General features: G+C 53.1%; 1 protein-coding gene across 1 annotated transcript in view; it reads right to left on the bottom strand.

Moving 5' to 3' along the window:
• Positions 1-22,894, bottom strand: part of RAB11FIP5 (RAB11 family interacting protein 5) — a 62,430-nt gene extending 39,536 nt beyond the window's left edge. The window contains exon 1 of the mRNA XM_083520457.1: positions 22,399-22,894. Within this exon, the coding sequence (XP_083376583.1) occupies positions 22,399-22,781 (383 nt within the window). The 5' untranslated portion in view covers positions 22,782-22,894. The remainder of the gene's footprint in view (positions 1-22,398) is intronic.
• Between the last annotated feature and the right edge of the window lie 258 nt (positions 22,895-23,152).

The following is a 23,152-nucleotide window of genomic DNA, read 5'->3' as shown; positions in this document are numbered from 1 at the left end:
TTCCTATGCCCCACAAATAACCCAGAGATGCATTTTAAATAAAAGCACAGATTCTACAGTCACAGACTACACATTCTCAAGTCACAGACGCTTCAGGTTGCGTTTTTTCAGTTGATGGACCACTGAAACCCGGAAGTATCAGAACAGAAGCGCTAAACTGTGCTCTGCGCATCCACAGAAGCGCCAAGTCGCAACCCACGCATGCACATCCCGCACGGATCACGTTCGCGACCGAGCGTCCACTGTACTCATGTAAAACACACTGATTCCCGGACCGTCTGTGGGCCGGATTGAGAAGGCGATTGGGCCAGATCCAGCCCCCGGGCTGCAGTTTGCCTACCCATGGTTTAAGAAAACTGCCATCCCTCTGGACCTTTCGGGGGCCCCCCCCAAAGGATGGAGCCTTGGCCTGCTGCCCCCAGAGACTTTGGCCCGGCTCAGACGCCCCAACAAGGCAAACACCCTCTTGAAAGGGAATCGACCCCCCCAAACAAACCGTAAACCCCTGCAAATAAATAATAAAACCCTGCAAACGAATTGCTTTCCGTATGTGACAGTTTGGCTGCATTGCCTGCAAAAGCCAAAGGGGGTGGGAGGGATGAGGGGGGGGGGTTGCAGTGCTTGGAACAGGGTCTCCTCCAGGCCTGGAGGCAACAACTGTCTGGCGGGGGGGTCTCTTTCTCTTCTCTCCCCCCACGGCACCTGCTGCCTCCCCTTTGGCTCTGGCAGGATGGGTGCTTCTGGGAACAGACCAGGGTGGGGAGAAAGCAATGGGTTTTTTTTTTATTTAAATCGGATTTTAAAAATACAGTAAAATGCTTTTGCACGAAAAATCTTTCTAAAGATCATTTTCTGTTTAAGTTACATTATGGTCCAAAGGCTAGTCATCAGGAAATAAGGGTTTGTTTTAAGTTTCTCGTGTGTGCTAAAACTCAGTCTAAGTTGTTGTTTTTTAATTGTTTAACCACATCAGTTAACAAACATGGCTACTTATGCTGTAATGTTATTGTTTCAGTTAAATAAATTGTTATAAAGGAAATGATTATTTTTCGCGGTCTAATATAGTATAGCAGAAAAGCCGTCCAAATATAGCTAGCTTAATAAACCCCACGATAATTTCATAATTATCTGTCTATGTATTTCTAATACCAAATCAGTAACTTTTGATATAACTGTAAAAACTACGCTGAACATTTATTGTTCCAAAAATAATAAACCTTCATCTGTTTGTCAAAATTAAGATTCTACCAGCAAGAATGAGTCTTTCTGTAAAAAAAAAAAAAAAAGTCTTACTGACTCGTGATTTAAACCGATTTGAATCGAATCCACCCTGGAACAGATCCCAGTTTGCAGAGCTCTGGGGGGAGGCAGAAACAGGTGTCCCTCTACGGATTCCCTCTGCCCCAGGAGCAGCACTACGGGGGTCTTCCCTGCCCCCTCCCTGTGCCCGCTTCTCTGCTTGGCATAAACACCCAGAGCTCCTATTTCGCTCGGAGGTCCCTGGGACGTCTTGGCCCCCTGCCTGGGCAAAGGGCAGCACAGGGCCAGGCAGCCAGGGAAGACGGGCAGGTTTGTGATCCCACCACCGACTCTCAAGTCCGCCCTCTGCCCCCCCCCCCACTTCGCCTATGAAGGCAGAACTTGCAGGGGGTGGGCAAGCAGGCAGGCAGGGGAAGGCAGCCAGACAGACGGACAGACGGACAGACAGACAAGACAGCCCTGGCCACGTAATGACGGCACCTTGCAGAACTTCCCGTCCCGAAAGAGAGAAAAAAACTGTTTATGTATGCTGCAACCGCGGCGAGGACATTGCTAGCACAAAGACGGAAAAGTACTGAAATACCAACTAAAGAAGAACGGCAAGGAAAACCGATGGAATACGACGAAATGGCAAAAATAACGGGAAGACTTTGAGATGAATACAATAGAGCAGGAATGTCCAAAGTCCGTTTCAGGGGCCTAATCTGACCTCCGGAACGAATTAAGTTCTTAACCCGAGGTACCACTGTATCTGGCTTTTAGAAGACATCTGAAGGCAGCCCTGTTTGGGGAAGTTTTTAATGTTTGATGTTTTATCGTGTTTTTAATATTCTGTTGGGAGCCACGCAGAGTGGCTGGGGAAACCCAGTCAGATGGGTGGGGTTAATAATAATAATAATAGTAATAATTTTCTCCAATTGCTCGCAGGCCAATGTTTCCCAATTGTTGTTTATACTACTTTTTTTAGATTTGCTTTGAGAGAGTCTTTAAACCTCTTTTCTTGACCAGCAGCATTATGCTTTCCATTTTTAAGTTTGGAATAGAGTAGTCCAACGAAGTTGATGTTGAAGAATCATCGCTTCAACACAATCTTTGCTTCTTCAAGTTACCCCCTGCGGGACTGAGCAACCCCCTGCGATGAACCGTGGTTTAGCCTGACATCTGAACACAGCCAGAGTTCGGAAACAAACCCTGGGTCCTCAAAAAACAACAACCCCAAAAAACTTCTCCTGTGCCCTCAAACAGTGGGAGAAGTCTGAAACGGAAGGGGCAGTTCCGCCGGACTGCTCTGAAGGCAGACTGGGGTGGGGTGGGGGCTGGAGGAGAGTTTCCAGCGGCAGGGGGAAGCCCCCCTTGCTGGCCCACCCCCTCCCTCCTTGCCGAAATATGCTGCTCTCAGCAAAAAAAACCCCAACCGCTGACCTCAGAGCAAAGTGCGCAGGCTCCTTGCGCCAGTGAGCAGAACTTAGTCCAAGCAGAAAGGGGGGGCAGGAAGGGAGGGGCGCTTGCAGCTGCTGGTGGGCGAAGGGAGGCAGCAGACTGGCCTCCAGGGCATTCCAGGGAGTCTTTCTGCAAACTCCCACGCGTTCTTGGAGAGCCCAGCAGAAGACTGGATGGAGCCTCTCTCCTTTCTTTTCTCTTTTTTAAACACAAATATTTTACTATTAAAATAATTCAACATTAATACATACATATTACAAATATACATTTCATACAACCCTTAAAAATATTCAGACATACCCCCCTCAATCCCACAGATACTTCCTTTTCCCCCCACCCTTGTGTTAGATTTCCAATCTACTCAATTACAATTTCTTTCACTTCTATTACTTTCTTTCACACACTTTTAAACCAATTTTCTACTTCTTTTTCTGTTACACATTGTTATCCATCTTATTTAGTATTTCAGTACTTATAACGGAACTTGTTTATTCTAATAGGGGTTCTGATTTTTCAATATGATTTTGCAAGTATCCTTTTTTGCACTCCTTATCTATCTTCTCTTTTGAGATCCTTCCGATTTCTCCCATTGTTTTGGATATATTGTAATACTCCAATAATTTGGCAAGCCACTCTGTTTTTGTCAGTATAGTACCACTTTTTCAATTTTTCACAATCAATAGCCTTGCGGCTACTGTTGCGTATAAATATAATGTCTTGTCTTCTTCCTTTAGACTTCCTGGTACTATTCCCTATAGAAAACCTTCTGATGTTTTCCTAAATGAATATCTAAACATTTTTTTTCATTTCATTATATATTGTTTCCCAAAACTGTTTGATGTTTAAACAATTCCATCATATATTCATCATAGTACCTTTTTCAGTGTTGCAAGCCTCACAGGAAGAAGACCTTTCTTCTGCAGTTGCAGCCCCCTGGCGCCCCCCCTCCTTCCAAGATGCCTGCCTCTTTCCTGCAGTTTGCAAAACTTCTCCTGCCATCAGCAGAAATCACGTCTAGAGCAGCAGCAGCAGCAGCCCACACAGCAAGAACACAGACTCCCACAGAGACACACAGGCACACTCTTCTCCCACGGGTGAAGACAGGGTCCAATTCCCCCCCCCCCCAAGGCCATTGCTGCAACGTCCAGGGGCTCACAGCCTCCAAGCCACACACACATCATCTGAGCACAGGCGAGCGGCTTCCCCCTTCTGAGTCTGGGGGGGGGGCCCTCCCCGCCTCCCCCCATCCCACCAGAGCCGACGCACAAGTGCCTTAAGCCCTGAACAGCCGTCCATTGTCTGCTCACATGCCTGGGCTTTGGAGCTTAGCACCAAACATGACGGGGAGGAGAGGCGCCGTGGGAAAGTTGCATGAACCCCCAGAGGAGGAGTGAGGGGGGCACTGCGGGAATCGGGACGCACCTGCGGAATAAGGTGCTGCACCGGCATCAGAAGGCGACACGGCAGGCAGCCCTGAGCCCCCAAAGGAAATGCCAGGAAGGGGGAGAAGCAGAGTCCGGCCTGGTGGGCCTGGAATGCCCTGAAGAAGATGCCAAGCATTGGCAGCCGATGATTTCACAGGCTTCAAGTTACAAACACACACACAAGGCGAAGAGGAGAGGCCTGGAAGAATTGCACAGAGAGAGAGAGAGAGAGAGAGAGAGAGAGAGAGAGAGAGAGAGATTGTGTGCAGCCCCTCTGGTCCAGCATCTGGTTCTGACAACAGCGGACCAGATGCCCATCGTGGGAAACTCACAAGAGAGAGATCAGCACAAGACTCCTCTCCGCACTTGCAATTCCCCGGGATTCAGAGAAAACTACGGCGTCCACTTGCCTCTGAACATTCCCTATCAGCCCCTGCAGAGGGGGGGGGCTCCTCTTCAGGACCCCCCACCCACCAGAAGAGGACTTGCTAAAGGTTGGCCCTGCAGGTGGAGGTCATCATCCCCCCCCCCAGTCCCTGCACAACAGGGCTTTGTCCACCTTAGTGGGGGCTTCGTGTGTTCAAGGAAGTCAACATCCCATGAGATAAGAGGAAAATACAGTCATATCTTGGGTTAAATACAGTATATTCCACTCCATAGGACGCACTTTTTCCCTCTTAAAAACTAAGGGGGAAAGTCTGTGCGTCCTATGGAGCGAGTGCAGGGGGGGGGGGAGGCAAGCAGGAAAAGCCCCCAAGAGCCGCACACAAGTTTCACGCGGCTCTTGCGGGCTTTTCCCCAGGAGGGAGAAGGGACCGCCGCTCCCTGACCTGTTCTGGGGGCTGGGGTTGGCGGATGCTCGGGCTTCCCCCCCAGCCCCGTGGCTAAAGAGGAAGCCAAGACAGCAAGCGGGATCCATCCTCTTGGCTTCCTTGCTCTTTGGGGTTGGGGGGGGGGACCCAGGCTTCCTCTGACAGCCCCAGAAGCTCTGGGAGAAGCGGATCCCCCCCCCCTAAAAACTAGGTAGGCCCTATGGTCCTGTGCGCCTTATGGAGCAAAAAATACGGTATGCTTCAAGTTGAGCACTTCCGGCAACCTGGAAGTAACAGAATGTGTTATTTCCGGGTTTCGCCTCTCGCGCATGCACAAACGGTCAAAATGACGTCATGCTCGGGAGTGGGAGCAGCGAATCATGACCTGCGCAGACACGTGTTGTGTTTGCTTCTGGATGCGAACGGGGCTCCAGAACAGATTCCGTTCATATCCAGAGGTACCACTGTATCCAAGGATTCTTAAACTGAGATCTACCCAGTGCCATAGCTGGGAGGCAGGACACGAATCGAGAGTAGAGAATAATTATAATTTGGACTCTAATTTTTTATTTTAATTTTTTATTTTTATTGGAGTATTACGATTGGATATATTAATTGGATGTTTTTTACTGGAAAATCAATAAAAATGATTTTAAAAAAAGAGAGTAGAGAATCATAAAATTTCAAAGGTGGGGTCATCAACTCCAGCCCCTTGCAATGCAGAAGTCTCAGCCGCAGATTCCTCAGAGACGCTGGTGCAGGTCTGTGCCATCACCAGCTGACAGCGACATCAAGCGACAACTTGCCGCCTATGAGAAGGGAGCGTGGGGGGAGCAGCCCCAACTACACCTCCTAGGCATCACTGTCATGCCCAGGTCTCCCTCTTCACCCACTAGCCACGGGGTGGGGCTCCAAAGGTTTGGGTAATACGGGGGTTTTGTGGAACCCACGGAACTGAACCCCCGTGCAAGAAAATGCCACCTGCACCCAGTCAGTGTGCTTTCCACTCCAGGGAGCCAGCAAATGAGGATGGGGTCATAATAATAAATAATAATAATAATAATAATAATTTTATTTATACCCTGCCTCCGCAGCCAAGACTGGGCTCAGGGCAGCTAACACCAATATAAAAACAATTGATTGAAATACAGATTAAAAAACAAGATTAAAATACAACATAAAAACATTAAAATGCAGCCTTGTTTCAGTGGAAACTCAAAAACTTTTTTGGGGATGAAAACGTCAAGTCTTCACCAAGGCCAACTATCCAGACTGGTCCTACGTGGGCCAGAAAAAAGCCAAGGAAGTCCCCAAATAGGAGTTCCATCACAGAAGGAGAAAGGAAGGAGGGGAAGGGGATCAAGTTGATTCCAAGCCAAAGGCCTGGCAGAACAACTCTGTCTTACAGGCCCTGCGGAAAGAAATCAGATCCTGCAGGGCCCTGGTCTCATGAGGCAGAGCGTTCCACCAGGCCGGGGCCAGTGTTGAAAAGGCCCTGCCTCTGGTTGAGGCTAATCTGACTTCCTTAGGGCCCGGGACCTCTAGGGTGTTGCTATATATGGACCTTAAGGTCCTCCGAGGGGCAGACCGGGAGGGAATTAGAATTGTAGCTCCAAAGGGCTCCAAGGGTCATCTAGTCCAACCCTCGGCAATGCAGGAACGTGCAGGTCTCCTAGAACGCCAGCTCTGTCTGGAGCTCTGGTGCTGACACAGGAGTCCCTGGGCTCAAGTTAACCCTTCAGCTCTTTTGCAAAAAAATGAATTAAAAGCTTCTCTTTTTTTAAGTTAAAATAAACAGAAAGTTTCCCCACCACAAGGGGAGGAGAGGGTTAACCCTTCAGCAAGGATGCCCACCCTAGCTGAGGCATCAGCTAAGGAAAATGCCCCATTTGGAAGATCTCAAGACCCTCCTGGCAACAGCAATCCCAGGAGCCCTCCTGGGACGGAAAGTGGCTCAAAGGCCTCGCAGCGCCGATTCCCTCCCTCGCCCCAAGATCTCGCTGGGGGGTTGTGGGTTTCGACAGCGCCAGGAAACCTCTCTGCCCACAGAGTCGGAAAGGAGGTCTTGCAGCAGCCTCCGTCCCCGTGCAAAGATTGCACCACAGCCGCCCAGGCGGGGCAAGGAAGAGGGCGATTGCGACACCCACGGGGTCCTCCTGCAGGGACCCCAGGAGGAAGGAAAGGGGGGAGGCGGCCTGCCTCTGGGAAAGAGGAACAGGAGGGGCCACGGAGGGCGCCCCCCCAGGCAGGGCTGAGGGGAGCAAGCCAGACTCCCTGGCCCCAGACGCAGGGAGGGCTGCCCTCCATCTCCCCCAGAGGCAGGAAGGGCCTGAAAGGGGAACAGGGAGAGATGAGGTGCCCAGTGTTTGGGGGGGGGTCTTTGATGCAGCTGTTCAGATCATGGGGATGAAAAGGAGCGAAGGCTGGGGGACTTGGGGATAAGAACATAAGGAATCAGAAACAAATGTTGAAAAGTACTTTTCCAGATGGGACCCGGGTGGTGCTGTGGGTTAAACCACAAAGCCTAGGACTTGTCGATCAGAAGGTCGGTGGTTCGAATCCCTGTGATGGGGTGAGCTCCCGTTGCTCAGTCCCTGCTCCTGCCAACATGGCAGTTCGAAAGCACGTCAAAGTGCAAGTAGAAAAATAGGTACCGCTCCGGCGGGAAGGTAAACGGCGTTTCCGTGCGCTGCTCTGGCTCGCCAGAAGCGGCTCAGTCCTGCTGGCCACATGACCCGGAAGCTGAACGCCGGCTCCCTTGGCCAGTAAAGTGAGATGAGCGCTGCAACCCCAGAGTCATCCACGACTGGACCTAATGGTCAAGGGTCTCTTTATCTTTAGCTATACCTTACTTTTCCAAAAAAAACAGAGTCCTTTTTGCTGGGGAAAATTCAGACTTTGGTGCAGAGAATTACCATATTTTTTCCTCCATAAGACACACCTTTTTCTTCCTAAAAAGTAAGGGGAAATATTTGTGCATCTTATGGAGCGAATGCGTGGTCCCTGGAGCCGAATTGCCCAGGGGCGAAAAGCAGATCGTGCCTTCCTTTGTAGAAAGAGGGAAGGGGGTGTTGAAACAAAGCCGCTGATCAGCAAGCGATCAGGAGGGGAGATAAGGGACTCTAGCAATAAAGGAGGCCGCCTGGGAGGGGGGAGGTAAAAGCACATAGATCCTCAGGATTTTTGCACTGGGTCACCCCAAATTCTCCATCAGATCACATAGCCTGCACCAAAAAAAACAGGCATCCACTGTTTCGTGGGGCCGCAATGGTGCAAAAACGTGGTTACAAAGCACGGATCCACATGGATCCTCAGGATTTTTGCATTGGGCTACCCCAAACTCACCGTCAAATCACATATCATGTCTGTGGCCAGAGCATGATCCACAAAAACCATACATCCACTGTTTCGCTCAGAATATTTTTTTCTTGTTTTCCTCCTATAAAAACTAGGTGCGTCTTATGGAGCGAAAAATACGGTGGGCAGGGTGAGGAAGCAACAAGCGCCAAACGAGTCCAAACGCATCCCAGAGCCTGCAAGGATCAGCTGCTCCTGCCAACACAGAAGTAAGAGCAAGGTGCAAATTGGGGCCCACCCCCCCACCCCACACTCCATGTGGTCCTCGTTGCCAGAGGACTATTGCGGTCATCGAATGTCAACTGATGTCCCTGGCATCCCTCTCTCCAAGTCTGGGCCCCTAAGGGAGGGAAGCATCGCTGGTCTTGATGTGCCTGGACCCTCGGATTCTGAAGGGACCCCGATGCTCATGAGAAGCCCTGGCCCCTCAGAAACCCCCCAAGGAGGCGGCAAAGGCTGCTTCTCCCGCCTCCAAAGTGCTCCTAGGAAGCTCTCCCTAACGCGGAGACTCAATCCATCTTCTTGACAGTTCAGACAAAGCCCTTCGCCACGCGAGGGGAATAAGCGAGTTGGGCTTCGGCTGCTTCTCCAGCTCTGCCAGCCAGACTCATTTTGCAAGATGAGAAACTGGAACGGCACACAGGAAGCGCATTAGTCTGCCCAACGGCCCCATGAGGAGGAGGAGGAGATGGAAAGCCAGAACCGTCCTCCTCTCTGCAGACACAGCCGGGCTCTGCCTGCCAAGCTCCAGTCGGGCAGCCTGTTTGCAGATCTTTCACGCTGGGTCAAAACAAGGAGGCGGCCGGGCCAGCGCCAGCGCCAGCAGCAGCAGCCAAGGCCAGAGACCAGGCCGACTTATCTGCAGCACACAGCAGAGGGATCACTCCGAAGAATGACATTTCCATTCCCAGGCGAGGGGCAGCTGTGCCACTCGGAACAATTCCCTTTGATGAATGACCGAAGCAGCGGGAGAGTTTGCTCCTCCTCCAACGGGGACAGAGGGACAGGGAGGGAGAGAAAACACCCAGGGGCGCCCCTGTTCAATTAATTGAATTGAATGGAGAGGGTGTGATCCACCCGGCAGTGCTAGCTGGGTTCGGCTCATTTCTGGGTGTTTTGCAGAGAGGAAACTTGCATGTTGACCAGAATCTCTGTCCTGGGCATCCTCCGTGGCTCCATCATCACATTCTGTAGGCAGGTAAGCTCCCTGCTGCAGGACCAGGATAAGATCAGAGCCCCAAGGAAGGAGAAAATTAACAAATATGCAGCAAAGGTCAGGTGCACCTGGAAGGCCACAGAGTGATGGGTTGGGAAGTCTGTAGAGAAATTTTGTATCATGGAAAACGTGCAATGTGTAAACAGAAAAATGGATAATGCATTTTTTGGGTAAAAAACCAGATCTGACCCATCAAGCAGATGAACTCAATAGGATTTCTGGAAGCATTATTTATGGTTAATTTTTAGGCCCACCTTCTCATTTCATAGGGAATGCTCTGGTTTCAGGTATTAGATAACAAGGTAAAAGAAAGGCAAAGGACCCCTGGACTATTAAGGTCCAGTCAAAGGCGACTATAGGGTGTGGCGCTCATCTCACTTCAGGGCAAGAGAGCCGGCGTTTGTCCACAGACAGTTTTCCGGGTCATGTGGACAGCAGGATTAAACAGCTTCTGGCATAATGAGACACCATGGCGAATGGCAGAGCAAACAGAAACGCCATTTACCTTCCCGCCAGAGCGGTAGCTATTTATCTACTTGCGCTGGTGTACTTTCATAGGCAGGAGCTGGGACAAAACAACAGTTAGATAACACAACCGTAAAAGACATGTCTTTAAAAACACATACAAGCAGCCAATGGAGAAGCAGCAATGACTCTGGAGGGGTACAAAATGCATCTTAGCTCAGGGGGAGCCAACGTGGTGCCCCCTGGAAGCTGCTGGACTAAAGCTCCCCTCCTCAAAGCTACCTGGGATGAAGGGAGTCCCTGGCACACCTGCAGAGACCACATGGGCCAGTCCTGTCTTGGCTGAACGCACAAGCTGATTAAGTTGCAATAAGTCAGTTCAGCTCAGCTACGCGTAACATTATGCAGCAGGTTTTACATCACCCATCAAATTAAGCATCCCTGACAGATCTCCACACTTATCCACCCCAAGTGAAACTGGGCTCACAGCCGCAGCAGCCTGAAGGGCAATGGGTGGAAACGAAGGGCGGTGGCACCGAACTGTGGAATGCCCTCCCATCTTCAAGCGTCAGTGGCCTTTAAGAAGGAATTTAGGGTGGAATCCTAATTACTCCTCTGCCCAACCCTCCAGCTTTCCTTTAGTGCTAGCAGCATTTTGCTGTTACTTAGGTTTGATTATGACATCAAACCATAAAGACCATAAAGAAGGCTGCTGGAGGAGACTCTTGAGAGTCCCATGGACTGCAAGAAGATCCAACCTCTCCATTCTGAAGGAAATCAGCCCTGAGTGCTCACTGGAAGGACAGATCCTGAAGCTGAGGCTCCAAGACTTTGGCCACCTCATGAGAAGAGAAGACTCCCTGGAAAAGACCCTGATGTTGGGAAAGATGGAGGGCGCAAGGAGAAGGGGACGACAGAGGATGAGATGGTGGGACAGTGTTCTTGAAGCTACCAGCATGAGTTTGACCAAACTGCGGGAGGCAGTGGAAGACAAGAGGGCCTGGTGTGCTGTGGTCCAGGGGGTCACGAAGAGGCGGACACGACTAAACAAGTAAACTACAACAAATGACATCAAGAGAAAGGTGCAAGACACACCTTTTAATAACACATAAATATTAAAATAAAAAAATTGTTGAGCAGCACCTTGGAGACCAACTAAGTTTGTTCTGGGTATAGGCTTTTGTGCGCACTTCTTCAGATACCATAAATATTAATTAAATATTACCGCATTTTTCGCCCCATAGGACGCACTTTTTCCCCTCCAAAAATGAAGGGGAAATCTGGGTGCGTCCTATGGGGCGAATGCAGGCTTTCGCTGAAGCCTGGAGAGCGAGAGGGGTCGGTGCGCACCGACCCCTCTCGCTCTCCAGGCTTCAGGAAGCTCTGCGCAACCCTCGGGAGACCGGCTCCGAGGGTTGCGCAGAGCTGCCTGCAGTCCCCGGCTCAGCACAGCTCTGCGCGGCCACCGGGAGCCGGGCGCTAAGTCCCGCCCCGCTCCGGATGGCGGCGCAGAGCTGCCTGCCGTCCCGGGATCAGCGCACTTCTCCCCATCGCCAGCCCCACAAGCTCGGGGGACAGCAGGGAGGCAGAGCGTGCCTTCCCACTGTTCCCCAACCTGGTTCTTCCAGCCCCGCACCTGGGGGGGGGATAAAAATTTTTTTCTTTATTTCCCCCCCAAAAAACTAGGTGCGTCCTATGGGCCGGAGCGTCCTATGGGGCGCAAAATACGGTAATTCTTCAGCCCATAGGAAGGGGTTAACTTTATTTTACTTATACGCAACTCATCACTCCTCAAAAAGCAATCTCAGTGGGCTCCCACTCCAGCTTACAAGTTGCCCCATAGCCTCTGGCCAGAACGGCCGGCCGGCTTCTTTCTGCTCACAAACGATTGCAAGTGGCCTGCACTGTCTTTACAGTCGCCTGCAAGGCTGCACACTCAGATCCGGTGGCGCCCACAGGTCGGTTGCAAGGAGCGCATGTGCGCACATCCCAGCCTAGCAAGATGAAGGCCAGAGAGCCAGCCTCTGCCCTAAGACTCTTTGGAGCCCCCAGACTCAAAACAAGCTGCAGGTCTGGTGGACTTCACCATCAACTGCAGCAGCAGTCAAAGGCACATCAATACTTGGCTTATGATGCTCGCGCATGGGGGGGCAAGGAACTGCAAGGAAGCAAGCAGAGACCAGCCACATTTGGGGAGGGGGCTACTTCAGCCATCATCCCCCAGCTCAAGACAGCAACCGCCCTCCACTTTCCACGGGAGCCTTGCCGGTCAGGAGACTTAAAGCGCAAGGGGGTTCCCCCGGGTGCAAATCCTGCCAAGAAAATATTCCGCATTGCATTGCATGTGTGCCAAGGAAAATCGATGGCTGGCGAGAGCCGGGAGGTGCATGTCCCACTTTCCCGGCACAGAGGCTGGGGGAAGATTTGGACCAGATCCATTAGCCCACTGAGGAAGTCAGGAGAATTGCAGCCACACCGAACGCAGAGTCCCTGGCAGCGCCTTGAGGGACCAGGGAATGGGTCACAGCAGAAGCTTCCCTAGACCAGAGTCATCTGGTGAAATGGATTGTGGCCACACACAAGGATCTTTTTGTAGGCCGGCTTTCCAGAGTCCAAGCCGTGCTCCAGGAGACTTACAAAACCACATGTCAAAAGGAGTCATAAACAATAAATACAACATCGCAGAGTACATAACCATACTGGAGGTTTCCACATAAATCATGATATAAAACAAAGGCACAAAAATTAATAGCAGCAACCACCCCCCAACAGAACCCCCTAAACCAGGGGTCTGAAACCCGCGGCTCTGGAGCCACATGTGGCTCTTTTACACCTTTGCCGCGGCTCCGGGGCGGATACTAGCGAGGGGAGGAGGCGCATTGTGCGCCCCGACACTCCCCACTGTGGCGGGCGCTGTACTGGCTGTGACGTCGCATGGGGGCGGTGCGTGCGTTAGTCACGCATCGTCCCGACGTCACCTTCCTGCCCGTCCGCCGGCTACATTGTAAGGGGCATGTACGCTGGTCACTGCATTGAAAGGGGGCATGTACACTGGTCACTGTTTTGAAGAGGAATGAAGAACACACAGACACAAAAAGGTAACTTGTTAATTTAATCCTCCTATGAGGAGGAGTAATTCTGAGGGGTCAAACAAAGAAATAATAAAAAGTGACAAAAAAGTTATATTTATAATGACGGGTTTTGCGGCTCCCAGGTTTTTTTTTCTTCGGAAACGGGTCCAAGTGGCTCTTTTTGTCTTAAAGGTTGCAGACCCCTGCCCTAAACAATATCCCAGCCCCAACAATACCTGCTACAGGGTCAAAGAGTTGGAAGTGATTCCCAAGGGTCACCACTGTCTCAACCATTCAGGCCAGCGTATTAGCTAATCAGTCGGTGGTTGGGAACCCGGGGGTCTCCAGGAACAGCTCAGTGCACAAAACTCCGCCCCAGGACCCCCCTGCATCTGTCAGCCTTCAAGGCGACACCAAGACCCTCCTGTGGTTAGACTGCAAAAATGCCAGCCCAGCGATCCCTGTGGAAGCTGCTGAGCCACACAGGAGCTGCAGACCTTGAAAGCGCATCGGGCATGCAACATTATCATCGCCTTGTACATCTCCCCTGCTCATCCACCCCGCAGGGGCAGAACGGAAGGACTCTTGAGCGTCACGGCTCTGAAGCTTTATTCTGACCTGCAAGCAGGCCTGGCCAGAGGCCTCCCGCTGAGAAGCCCCCAGCAGCAGCACAGGTGGAAGAGACGCCAAGGAGCCAGACAGCAGCCTGCTTTGCCCAAATGCCAAGGCCTCGGCCTCCTGGCCAAACACACCCGAGCCTCCACAATCACCCCACACACAGCCCCAATGCAGCCTCAAAGCTCGGGTCGTTTGTCACAGCAGAAGCCCCCTCAAGGAACGGCATACGCACAAGAGAAGAGCCTGCGGAATCAGGGCCGGCATCCTGCTGCCACTGTGGCCAACCAGATATCTGCATTGGAACCTCATATATATCAGCCGGGCACCAAATAGCGCCTTGAGCCAGGGTGGCAGTCGCCAAAGCAGAATGCCTAGTTGCCATTTTTGGGACAGACGGCTAGAAAGTCGTATTTTCCAAGATGACTGTTTGGTTCCTGAAGTTCATTCTGATTGTGCAGGTAAAACACAAAGGATAGAATTCTACAGGACGGGGTGTTGGTGTGTGGAAACAGTTAGAATCCAATGATCCCCAGGTGTGCGCCTCCAGGTGAGGGAGACGCCGGGCGCCCGGGCATCTTCGCTTGCTCACAAGTGGCCGATGGCCAGGTGCAAAATGCGCCTGGGGAATTTCGAAGCTGGATACCTGTGTGGGAAACGCGATAGCAGGACCAGAGAACAAGAGCCCTCTCCGCCAACCTAGCATTGCTGTCGCTGAACGGAAGCGTTCCTAGAAAAAGGCCCCCATCCTGCCATCCCTTGACGTGCCAACACCAGCTCAAAGCCTTTTTACTCACTCAGGCTTTCGGCCGCTGCAGGAGGGTGGGGGCCACACGCAGGAGTTGGGGACACTTTCTGCAGCATATGATGTTTTGGGTATACGGGTTTCAAATTCCATGTTATGGGGCCTTTGCATTTTATGAGATTATGTGCTGTGAGACGCTCTGCGGTCTTAGCAGACAAAAGGCAGAATTAAAAACCAAAGCAATACCTTCCTGGTGCCCTCCGGCTACTGGGCTGATGGGAACTGGAGGCCAACAACTTGAGACCAACCACAGCCCCATACGAGAGTTAAATGCCTCAAGGTTCAGAGAATTGCAGATCTGGGAGGAACCCATGTGGTCATCCAGTCTAACCCCCTGCAATGCTTCCACCTGCTGAAAGCCATTTATTTCATCCCAAGGCAGCTCACAGGTACAAACTCTGTAAGCCCACATTTTTGTGTCCAGACACAGATGCGCTCCCCGAGTGGCACTGCTGCTCCCACCACGAGCCCCTTCTTCACGCGCAGGCGGGCAAGAGGCAGAGGCTGCGCACCAGGCCCACGTCAGCTGGGGAGCCACACGCCAGGGGTGAAGGAAGGGCGCTGGGCCCACGCCAAGGACACCCAGCGGAGCAAGCAGGACCCAAGACGAACTCCTGCGCTACCAAGGAACAGGTCGTACGCTAGGAAAACACACGCAGGGTAGGTTTTGAGTGAGAGAATGCAAAACCGAACCAGGCAGATGCGCTGGTGGAAACCTGCTTGCAAAGGACGAAGGAGATTATCTGGTCGCATGGAAACATGGGCTGGTTTGCAGGAAGGCCAACCCGACAGGAAAGCTGTTTTTGTTGAGTCAGGAGAGAATGGAGGAGCAGGGCTGGGTTGCAAGGACACCCAGGCCTATTTCCACCCCAGTCCGCTGACAAAGCAGCCAGGAGTTCTACAAACTTGTGGGTGAGGGCATGGGGGCTGCATTTTGCAGGGCCCCTCTGCCCAACCCAGGCTCCTCAAGCCCCACCCTGCAAAATGCAGGCACTCCCCTCCCTAAAAGCCCAGGCCCAAGCCGGGATATGCATGACATCACAAACAGAAGCTCGTGCTTTTAATCTGTCACTGGGCTGGTGCTTACGGGTTTTGCCTTGTCCAGTATGGCTTTTGCCCGTATGTTTTTGTCTGCATTCCTCCAATTAATAGCTGCCATGAGAAAATTGCTGGCGGTGGGGAGGCAGGAAGTGAGTTTAAAGCCCTTTGAAGGAATAAAGACAATTTGAAAGTTTCTCCCTCCAGATGCAAGGCAGGGAAGAGCGATCAACTGGCTGCTTGCTCAGTAGGGCACTGGCTCTGACACACGCTTCTTGCTGACTGCTGGACACAGAATCATACAATCTTAAGAGTTGGAAGGGACCCCTGGGGTCATCCAGTCCAGCCCCCGGCAATGCAGCAAACTTTGCTAAAGCATGCAAGACAGACGGCCGCCCAACATCTGCTTAGAAACCTCCAAGGAAGGAGAGATTTGGGGGGCCTGGATCAGGCCACTGACCAATGGCTTCCAGGATTAAGCCCTTCCTCCAGCTGAAGCCCAGGCCAGAGAGGAATTGCATGAGCTCGGGGAAAGGCCCACGGCTAGCCCATCACCGCAAGGCCCCCCAACTCTGGTGAGGGAGACAGCACAGACACTATGCTCACTGCAAGCGCAAGGCGGCAGCTCTCTTGGAAAGGGGCTGGTGGCTCCAGGAGTCGTCCTGGAATGAACAACACGGACATTCAGGGTCCCAAGAGGAAGCCCTCAAGTCTACTCTCACAGGCACACAGAGTTGAGACACCGGGGATCCCACAGTGGCAAACACAACTGACTCTGAACATACAATGCTGCCTATACAGAGTCAGGCCACTGGCACACCTAGTAGAATCATAGAATCCTAGAGTTGGAAGAGACCACAAGGGCCATCGAGTCCAACCCCCTGCCAAGCAGGAAACCCCATCAGAGCACTCCTGACATATGATTGTCAAGCCTCTGCTTAAATACCTCCAAAGTAGGAGACTCCACCACACTCCTTGGCAGCAAATTCCACTGTCGAACAGCTCTTACTGTCAGGAAGTTCTTCCTAATGTTTAGCTGGAATCTTCTTTCTTGTAGTTTGGATCCATTGCTCCGTGTCCGCTTCTCTGGAGCAGCAGAAAACAACCTTTCTCCCTCCTCTATGTGACATCCTTTTATATATTTGAACATGGCTATCATATCACCCCTTAACCTCCTCTTCTCCAGGCTAAACATGCCCAGCTCCCTTAGCCGTTCCTCATAAGGCATCGTTTCCAGGCCTTTGACCATTTTGGTTGCCCTCCTCTGGACACGTTCCAGTTTGTCAGTGTCCTTCTTGAATTGTGGTGCCCAGAACTGGACACAGTACTCCAGGTGAGGTCTGACCAGAGCAGAATACAGTGGCACTATTACTTCCCTTGATCTAGATGCTATACTCCTATTGATGCAGCCCAGAATTGCATTGGCTTTTTTAGCTGCCGCGTCACACTGTTGGCTCATGTCAAGTTTGTGGTCAACCAAGACTCCTAGATCCTTTTCACATGTACTGCTTTCACATGTATTGTAGTAGTAGTAGTAATTTATTATTTATACCCCGCCCATCTGGCTGGGTTTCCCTAGCTTCCAACAGAATTAATGATAATGATATTGATGATGATGATAATAATAAAGCGATAAAGCATCAAACATTCAAAACTTCCCTAAACAGGGCTGCCTTCGGATGTCTTCTAAAAATCAGATAGTGGTTTATTTCCTTGACATCTGACGGGAGGGCGTTCCACAGGGCGGGCGCCACCACCGAGAAGGCCCTCTGCGTTGGACCTCAGCATCCAGGCAGAACAATGGGCTTGGAGAGGCTCCTTCAGGTCTACTGGGCCGAGGCCGTTTAGGGCTTTAAAGGTCAGCACCAACACTTTGAATTGTGCTCGGAAAACATACTGGGAGCCAATGTAGGTCTTTCAAGACTGGTGCTATGTGGTCTCGGCAGCCACTTCCAGTCACCAGTCTGGCTGCCACATTCTGGATTAGTTGTAGTTTCCGGGTCACCTTCAAAGGTAGCCCCATGGAGAGTGCATTGCAGTAGTCCAAGCGGGAGATAACCAGAGCATGCACCACTCTGGCCAGACAGTCCGCAGGCAGATAGGGTCTCATCCTGCATCCCAGATGGAGCTGATAAACAGCTGCCCTGCCCGGACACAGAATTGACTTGTGCCTCCATGGACAGCTGCGAGTCCAAAATGACTCCCAGGCTGCGCACCTGGTCCTTCAGGGGCACAGTGACCCCATTCAGGACTAGGGAGTCCTCCACACCTGCCCGCCTCCTGTCCCCCAAAAACAGAACTTCTGTCTGTTTCCTGGTCATTGACCGTATTAAAGATATTTGATTTGAACTTCTGTCTTGTCAGGATTCAACCTCAATCCGTTAGCTGCCGTCCAGCTGCCTCCAGACACTGACTGGCAGAGGCTGTCTGGGCTTTCAGACAGGGGACGTTCCCATCCTGCCTGGAGAAGATGCTGCCACTGGGGACTGAAGCTGGGTGCTCTGCCAATGAGCCCCCATTCTGATGAATGCAGGGTGGGCCTTGCAGACTCCTAAACCTTCCCACGGGGGTCCCACCAACAGGCCTTTCCACATCTCTGGGGGGAACGAAAGAGGACCCAGGAAGCCCCTGACCCTTAAGATATTATGAAGACACAAGGGACACACAGAGACCCAAAGAGGTTGTGTGTTGCAGTTTGCTAACCAAATTGACAACGTTCCTGCGGTGAGGTGTGCAGGGCTAAAGCAGGCTCAACTTCCTTTGGCTACTTGAGCTCCAAAAGCATCTCCTAGACCAGTGGTTCTCCACCTGTGGGTCCCCAGATGTTGTTGGACTACAACTCCCATCCTCCCTGAGCTCTGGCCTTGCTAGCTAGGGGTGATGGGAGTCGTAGTTCAACATCTGAGGACCCACAGGTTGAGAAAGGCTGTCCCAGACTATGCTGGGACTCATGTGCCTCTCCACAGCTTCAACATTTGGCACCGGGCACAGAACTCAGCGTTATTTTTTTCTAAGATGAAATTGCTGCGTAGCATTTCTATCAGCCTCGGGGCAGAGCTGCGCGAGGGAAGCAAACCTGCACAAAGTATTTGGGTCACGAGAACGTCTTCCTTTGAGCTGCGCCGGGTCTTTGAGCAGCACCCCAAAGGGATGTCAGAGCCGCCTTCTCCTGTCGCCCACGATCCATTTTGCACATCAAACGCCCCTTCAGATCAAGGCGGCTCCTCAGGTGGGAGAGGGAGCGGAACGGATCTCCCTTGCCAAACACAGGTGCTCCCAATACAGAGGGCTTCTCGGTGGTGGCGCCCGTCCTGTGGAACTCCGTCCCACCATATGTCAAGGAAATAAACAACTATCTGACTTTTAGCAGACATCTGAAGGCAGCCCAGTTTAGGGAGGTTTTAAATGTTTGATCTTCTATCTTGTTTTTAATATTCTGTTGAGAGCCGCCCAGAGTGGCTGGGGAAACCCTGTCAGATGGGCGAGGTATTTATTATTATTATTATTATTATTATTATTATTATTATTATTATTATTACTATTAGACAGCTGACAGGCAAGCAAGAGGAAGCTCCTTCACCTCCCAAAACTCAGCTGGTCATCAGCAAAGGATATTTCAACAGCCCCCATTGCAGGAAGGCTAGAGGCTGGTGAGGGGTGCCCCAGAGTGGGGAAGGGCCACAGCCTCAGGGGCAGCAAGCAGAGGGTCCCTCTCCCATCCCCACTGGCAGCATCTCCAGGCAGCGCTAGGAGAAGATCCTGCCTGAAACCCTGGAGAGCCACTGCTGCCAGTCAGAGTCCAGGGGCCTGACTCAGGAGGTCACTCCCTATGGTCCTGTCTGGACCCCGCAGGCAGCACCACCCTGGCCCTTTCTCAAAGGGCTCTTCCACACCAGGGTTGGAAAGGAGCTAATCGCCAAGGGCACATTAAGCGTAGGTTATCATTGGAATAAACATTCACACATTTATTAGTTGAACATATGATAGACAAAGCAAGGATATGTCCAATTTTATAACATGCAGAAAACAAGATAGGTAAAAAAATCAGGGATGGGAGGTGAGGGAAGTCTTTGGGGGGGAGAGGGAGGGTTGAGGGAGAGGAATAAAGGGGGGAAATAATGTAATTGATTACGAGGATTGACAAATTGTTATGTTGAAACTGGTTAATAAAAATCTTTTTTTAAAAAAAGTAGGTTATCATTGTGGCCACAACGGAATGTCTAGGCACTGGTTTTCCCCTGCGAAATTTGCAGTTGGGGTTGTTATTAATTTCATTTCTTTGCTGCTTTATATTTTAAAGGGGGAAAATATCTCCAAACGATTTGCAACACATTAAAACCAGGGTTAGAAACTCAGCTATAGAAGCCAAATGGCACCATAAACCGAGGTTACGAACAGAAAGTCTAGAGTCCATCCCCCCCCCCCAGAGAACCCTTGCAACCCCACTTGGCTGACACGCTGAGCCCCCCAAGCTCAGGCCTCAATGCCCCCCTTTCCCCCCGAAAAGCTGGATTCCCCCCTAAGGGCTGGATCCCACTTGCTCTCGGCTTCGCGGTCAACCGGAAGTCCCCCAGGCCTCCCAGCAGGAAGAGGGGGCTGGAGGGGGAGGCTGAGCTTTGCCTCCCCAGGACAGGAGGGGGAGACGCGCTCACTGCCTGCCTTCCTTCCCCAAAATGAGCCTTTCGAAGGCTGCAGGAAGCCCTTCTCACCCCAGGAAACCGGGACTGGCTGGACCTTCGGTGCTGCTTTGGTCTGTTGCATAGTTAGAGCACACAGTTTGACTACGGAACTCCCTCCCACAAGAAGCAGCGGTGGCCTGGGTGGCTTTAAAAGAGGACTGGCCAAATTCCTGGAGGAGGAGAGGGCTATGGCTGGCTCCTAGCCGGAACGGCTCTGCTTGGCCTCCACAGTCAGAGACAGCCAGGCTTCTGAATCCTCGTTTCTGGAAACCCCAGGAGGACGGGACAGTTGCTCTTGTGTTCGAATCCCGCTTGCAGGTTTCCCTCTGGGGCAGGCACCCCCCACCTGCGGCCCTCCAGATGTTTTGGCCTACAACTCCCATGATCCCAACTAACAGAACGAGTGGTCAGGGGTGATGGGAATTGTAGTCCAAAACATCTGGAGGGCCGAAGTTGGGGGCACCTGCTTTTGGGGCATCTGGTGAGAACAGGGCCTAATCCCGCAGGCTCTTCCAAGGTTGTTATGTTCTCATGATGTTAACGCCATGTTCCCTCATCCTTCTGAAGACCTGAAGAACCACAAGTGGGGACGGGGTTGCTGCGCTTGCCAGGGAGAGAACAAAACTGGGCAAGCTGGACCACCGGCCGAACCCAGCACTTGGGCTCCTGAAATGCAGGGAAGTTCAGTCCCGCTCTCAGCACCCCTTGGGAAAACATCGGACGAGGCCAGTGGCCCCTCTGGTCCAGCGTCCTGGTCTCCCTGGGGTCACCCAGGCGCCGGCAGGAATAATAATAATAATAATTTATTTATACCCCGCCCATCTGGCTGGGCTTCCCCAGCCACTCTGGGCAGCTTCCAACAAAATATTAAAATACTGTAATGCATCAAACATTAAAAGCTTCCCTATACAGGGCTGCCTTTAGATGTCTTCTAAAAGTCGGGTAGTTGTTGTTCTCTTTGACATCTGGTGGGAGGGAGTTCCACAGGGCGGGTGCCACCACCGAGAAGGCCCTCTGCCTGGTTGCCTGTAACCTCACTTCTCACAGCGAGGGAACCGCCAGAAGACCCTCGGAGCTGGACCTCAGTGTCCGGGCAGAACGATGGGGGTGGAGACGCTCCTTCAGATATACAGGGCTGAGGCCATTCAAGGTCAGCACCAACACTTTGAATTGTCTCGGAAATGTACTAGGAGCACACCGGCCAAACAGCACTCTTCCCATGCAAATCCCAGCCACCGGTGTTTGGCGGCATCACTGCCTCTAGCTGTGGAGGTTCTACACCTGTGGCTAGTTGTGCTGGCAAGCCCTCTCTCCTCCTCCATTAATTGTCTAATCTTCTTTTTCAAGCCATCTAGGTTGCTGGCCTCCAGTGGGAGGGAGTTCCACAGTTCAACTAGGACTTTCTTCTCTCTGTCGGGAATCTTCCAACACTGGACCCCCAAAGCTGAGGCCTGCCGAGAGTTTCAGCCAAAAAAGCACTTGGGTTGGGTCCAGCCGCCTTGGGCGTCCCAGAGAACCCCTTTGGCAGACTGCGCCCCCCCTTATGTGCTTGCAGGGGCTGATGGGAGTTGCAGTCCAAAAGTGGCATCCGGAGGGTCCCGGGGGTGGGGGGAGAGCAGGGCCTGAGGCTTGGCGGCTGCGAGGTGCAAGGAGCAATCCTGGCAGGAACCGGACGCAAAGAGAGTGACTCTGCAATTCTCCTCCTCCGGGAAGCGCAAAGGCAGCAACCCGGGCGGGCGCCTCTCCCGCTGGGGCAGCTGCTGTCGACTTCGCCCGGCTTGGCCTTGCAGACCTGGGGCGTCCATGCAACGCGCCCCCCCCCCAACCTGGCCTTCCCGACCCACTGCAGGAGCTGCCGCCCCCTTTCCTCCGCCCCATTTGCACGCCCGGAGCGCAACCCTGCAGTGCGCTCTGCAGAACGGAAAACTCGACGGCGGCTGCGGAGCGGCGCCCCTGCCTCGCCCTCGGCTCCCGCGGCGCTCTGCCCATGCTCGGGTACTGCAGACCCACAGGCAAACCCCCCCAGGGCGTGGGAGGGGCGCTCTGCACGGGCTCAGAAGCACTCTTGCCGCCCCAAAGAAAAGCACCGCGCCCCACTCCTGGTCCTTGGTGAGCCATTCCCCCTCCCCGGGCGAGAGAGGCGCCCTCTGCGCGGGCTCAGAGACCCCCTCGCCAAGTCGCCGCCACCCCGAGGCCCCGATCCCAGCCCCACTTACTGGTCCGGGTGGGATCCGCCTCGCTGGAGCAGCTGGCGCAGCGGGACGGCGGCGCGCCCGAGGAAGCGGTCGGTGCCGACGAGGGCGCGCTGCCAGACGGTGACCTGCAGCAGGAGCGCCGGGTCGTCGTCGGCGTCGTCGGGGCCGGGCGTGGGCGGCAGCTGGAGCGCGCACTCGTCGGCCCAGCGCGGCCCGCTCCGCTGCGGCGCCACCGGCGTGCGGTACTTCTGGGCGCCCAGCTGCAGAGCCACGAAGGCGTCGCCCGACGGGCCGCCCTTGGCGCGCAGAGCCCGCGCCTGCACCACCGTCACCTGGACGTGGCTGGGCAGCCACGACGGCGGCGAGGACGGCGCCCCGCCCGCCACCGACGACACCCGGCTCATCCTCGCACAAGGTCGGGCCTCTGCGGCGGCGGCGGCGGCTCCGCGTCCCTCCGTCTGTCCGGGCGCCCGGCCGGCCTCCTCGGCTCGCTGCTGGCCAAGACGCGCCCTCCCTCCTCTCCTCTCCTCCTCCTCCTCCCTCCTTCTTCCCTCCCTCTTTCTCTCCTTCCCTCCTTCCTCCCCTCCCTCTTTCCCTCCTTCCTCCGCAGGCTCCTCCTCGCGCCCCGTCGCACGCGCGGACAGCTCGGCAGCTGCAGACGCCGCGCCTGCTGCGCTTGCAAGCCGAGGGGCTGCTGGCACCGCCTCCTGCTCTTTCTCTCCACCGCCGCCCCCCCCTCCACCTTCCAGCAGCCCGGGGCAGGATCCAAGCGCCG

The sequence above is a fragment of the Podarcis liolepis genome (genome assembly GCF_965112155.1).
Source record: "Podarcis liolepis genome assembly, chromosome: 9".
NCBI lineage: Eukaryota > Metazoa > Chordata > Lepidosauria > Squamata > Lacertidae > Podarcis > Podarcis liolepis.
The sequence above is the reverse complement of the archived record's forward strand: the minus strand, read 5'-3'. Positions and strand labels throughout refer to the sequence as shown.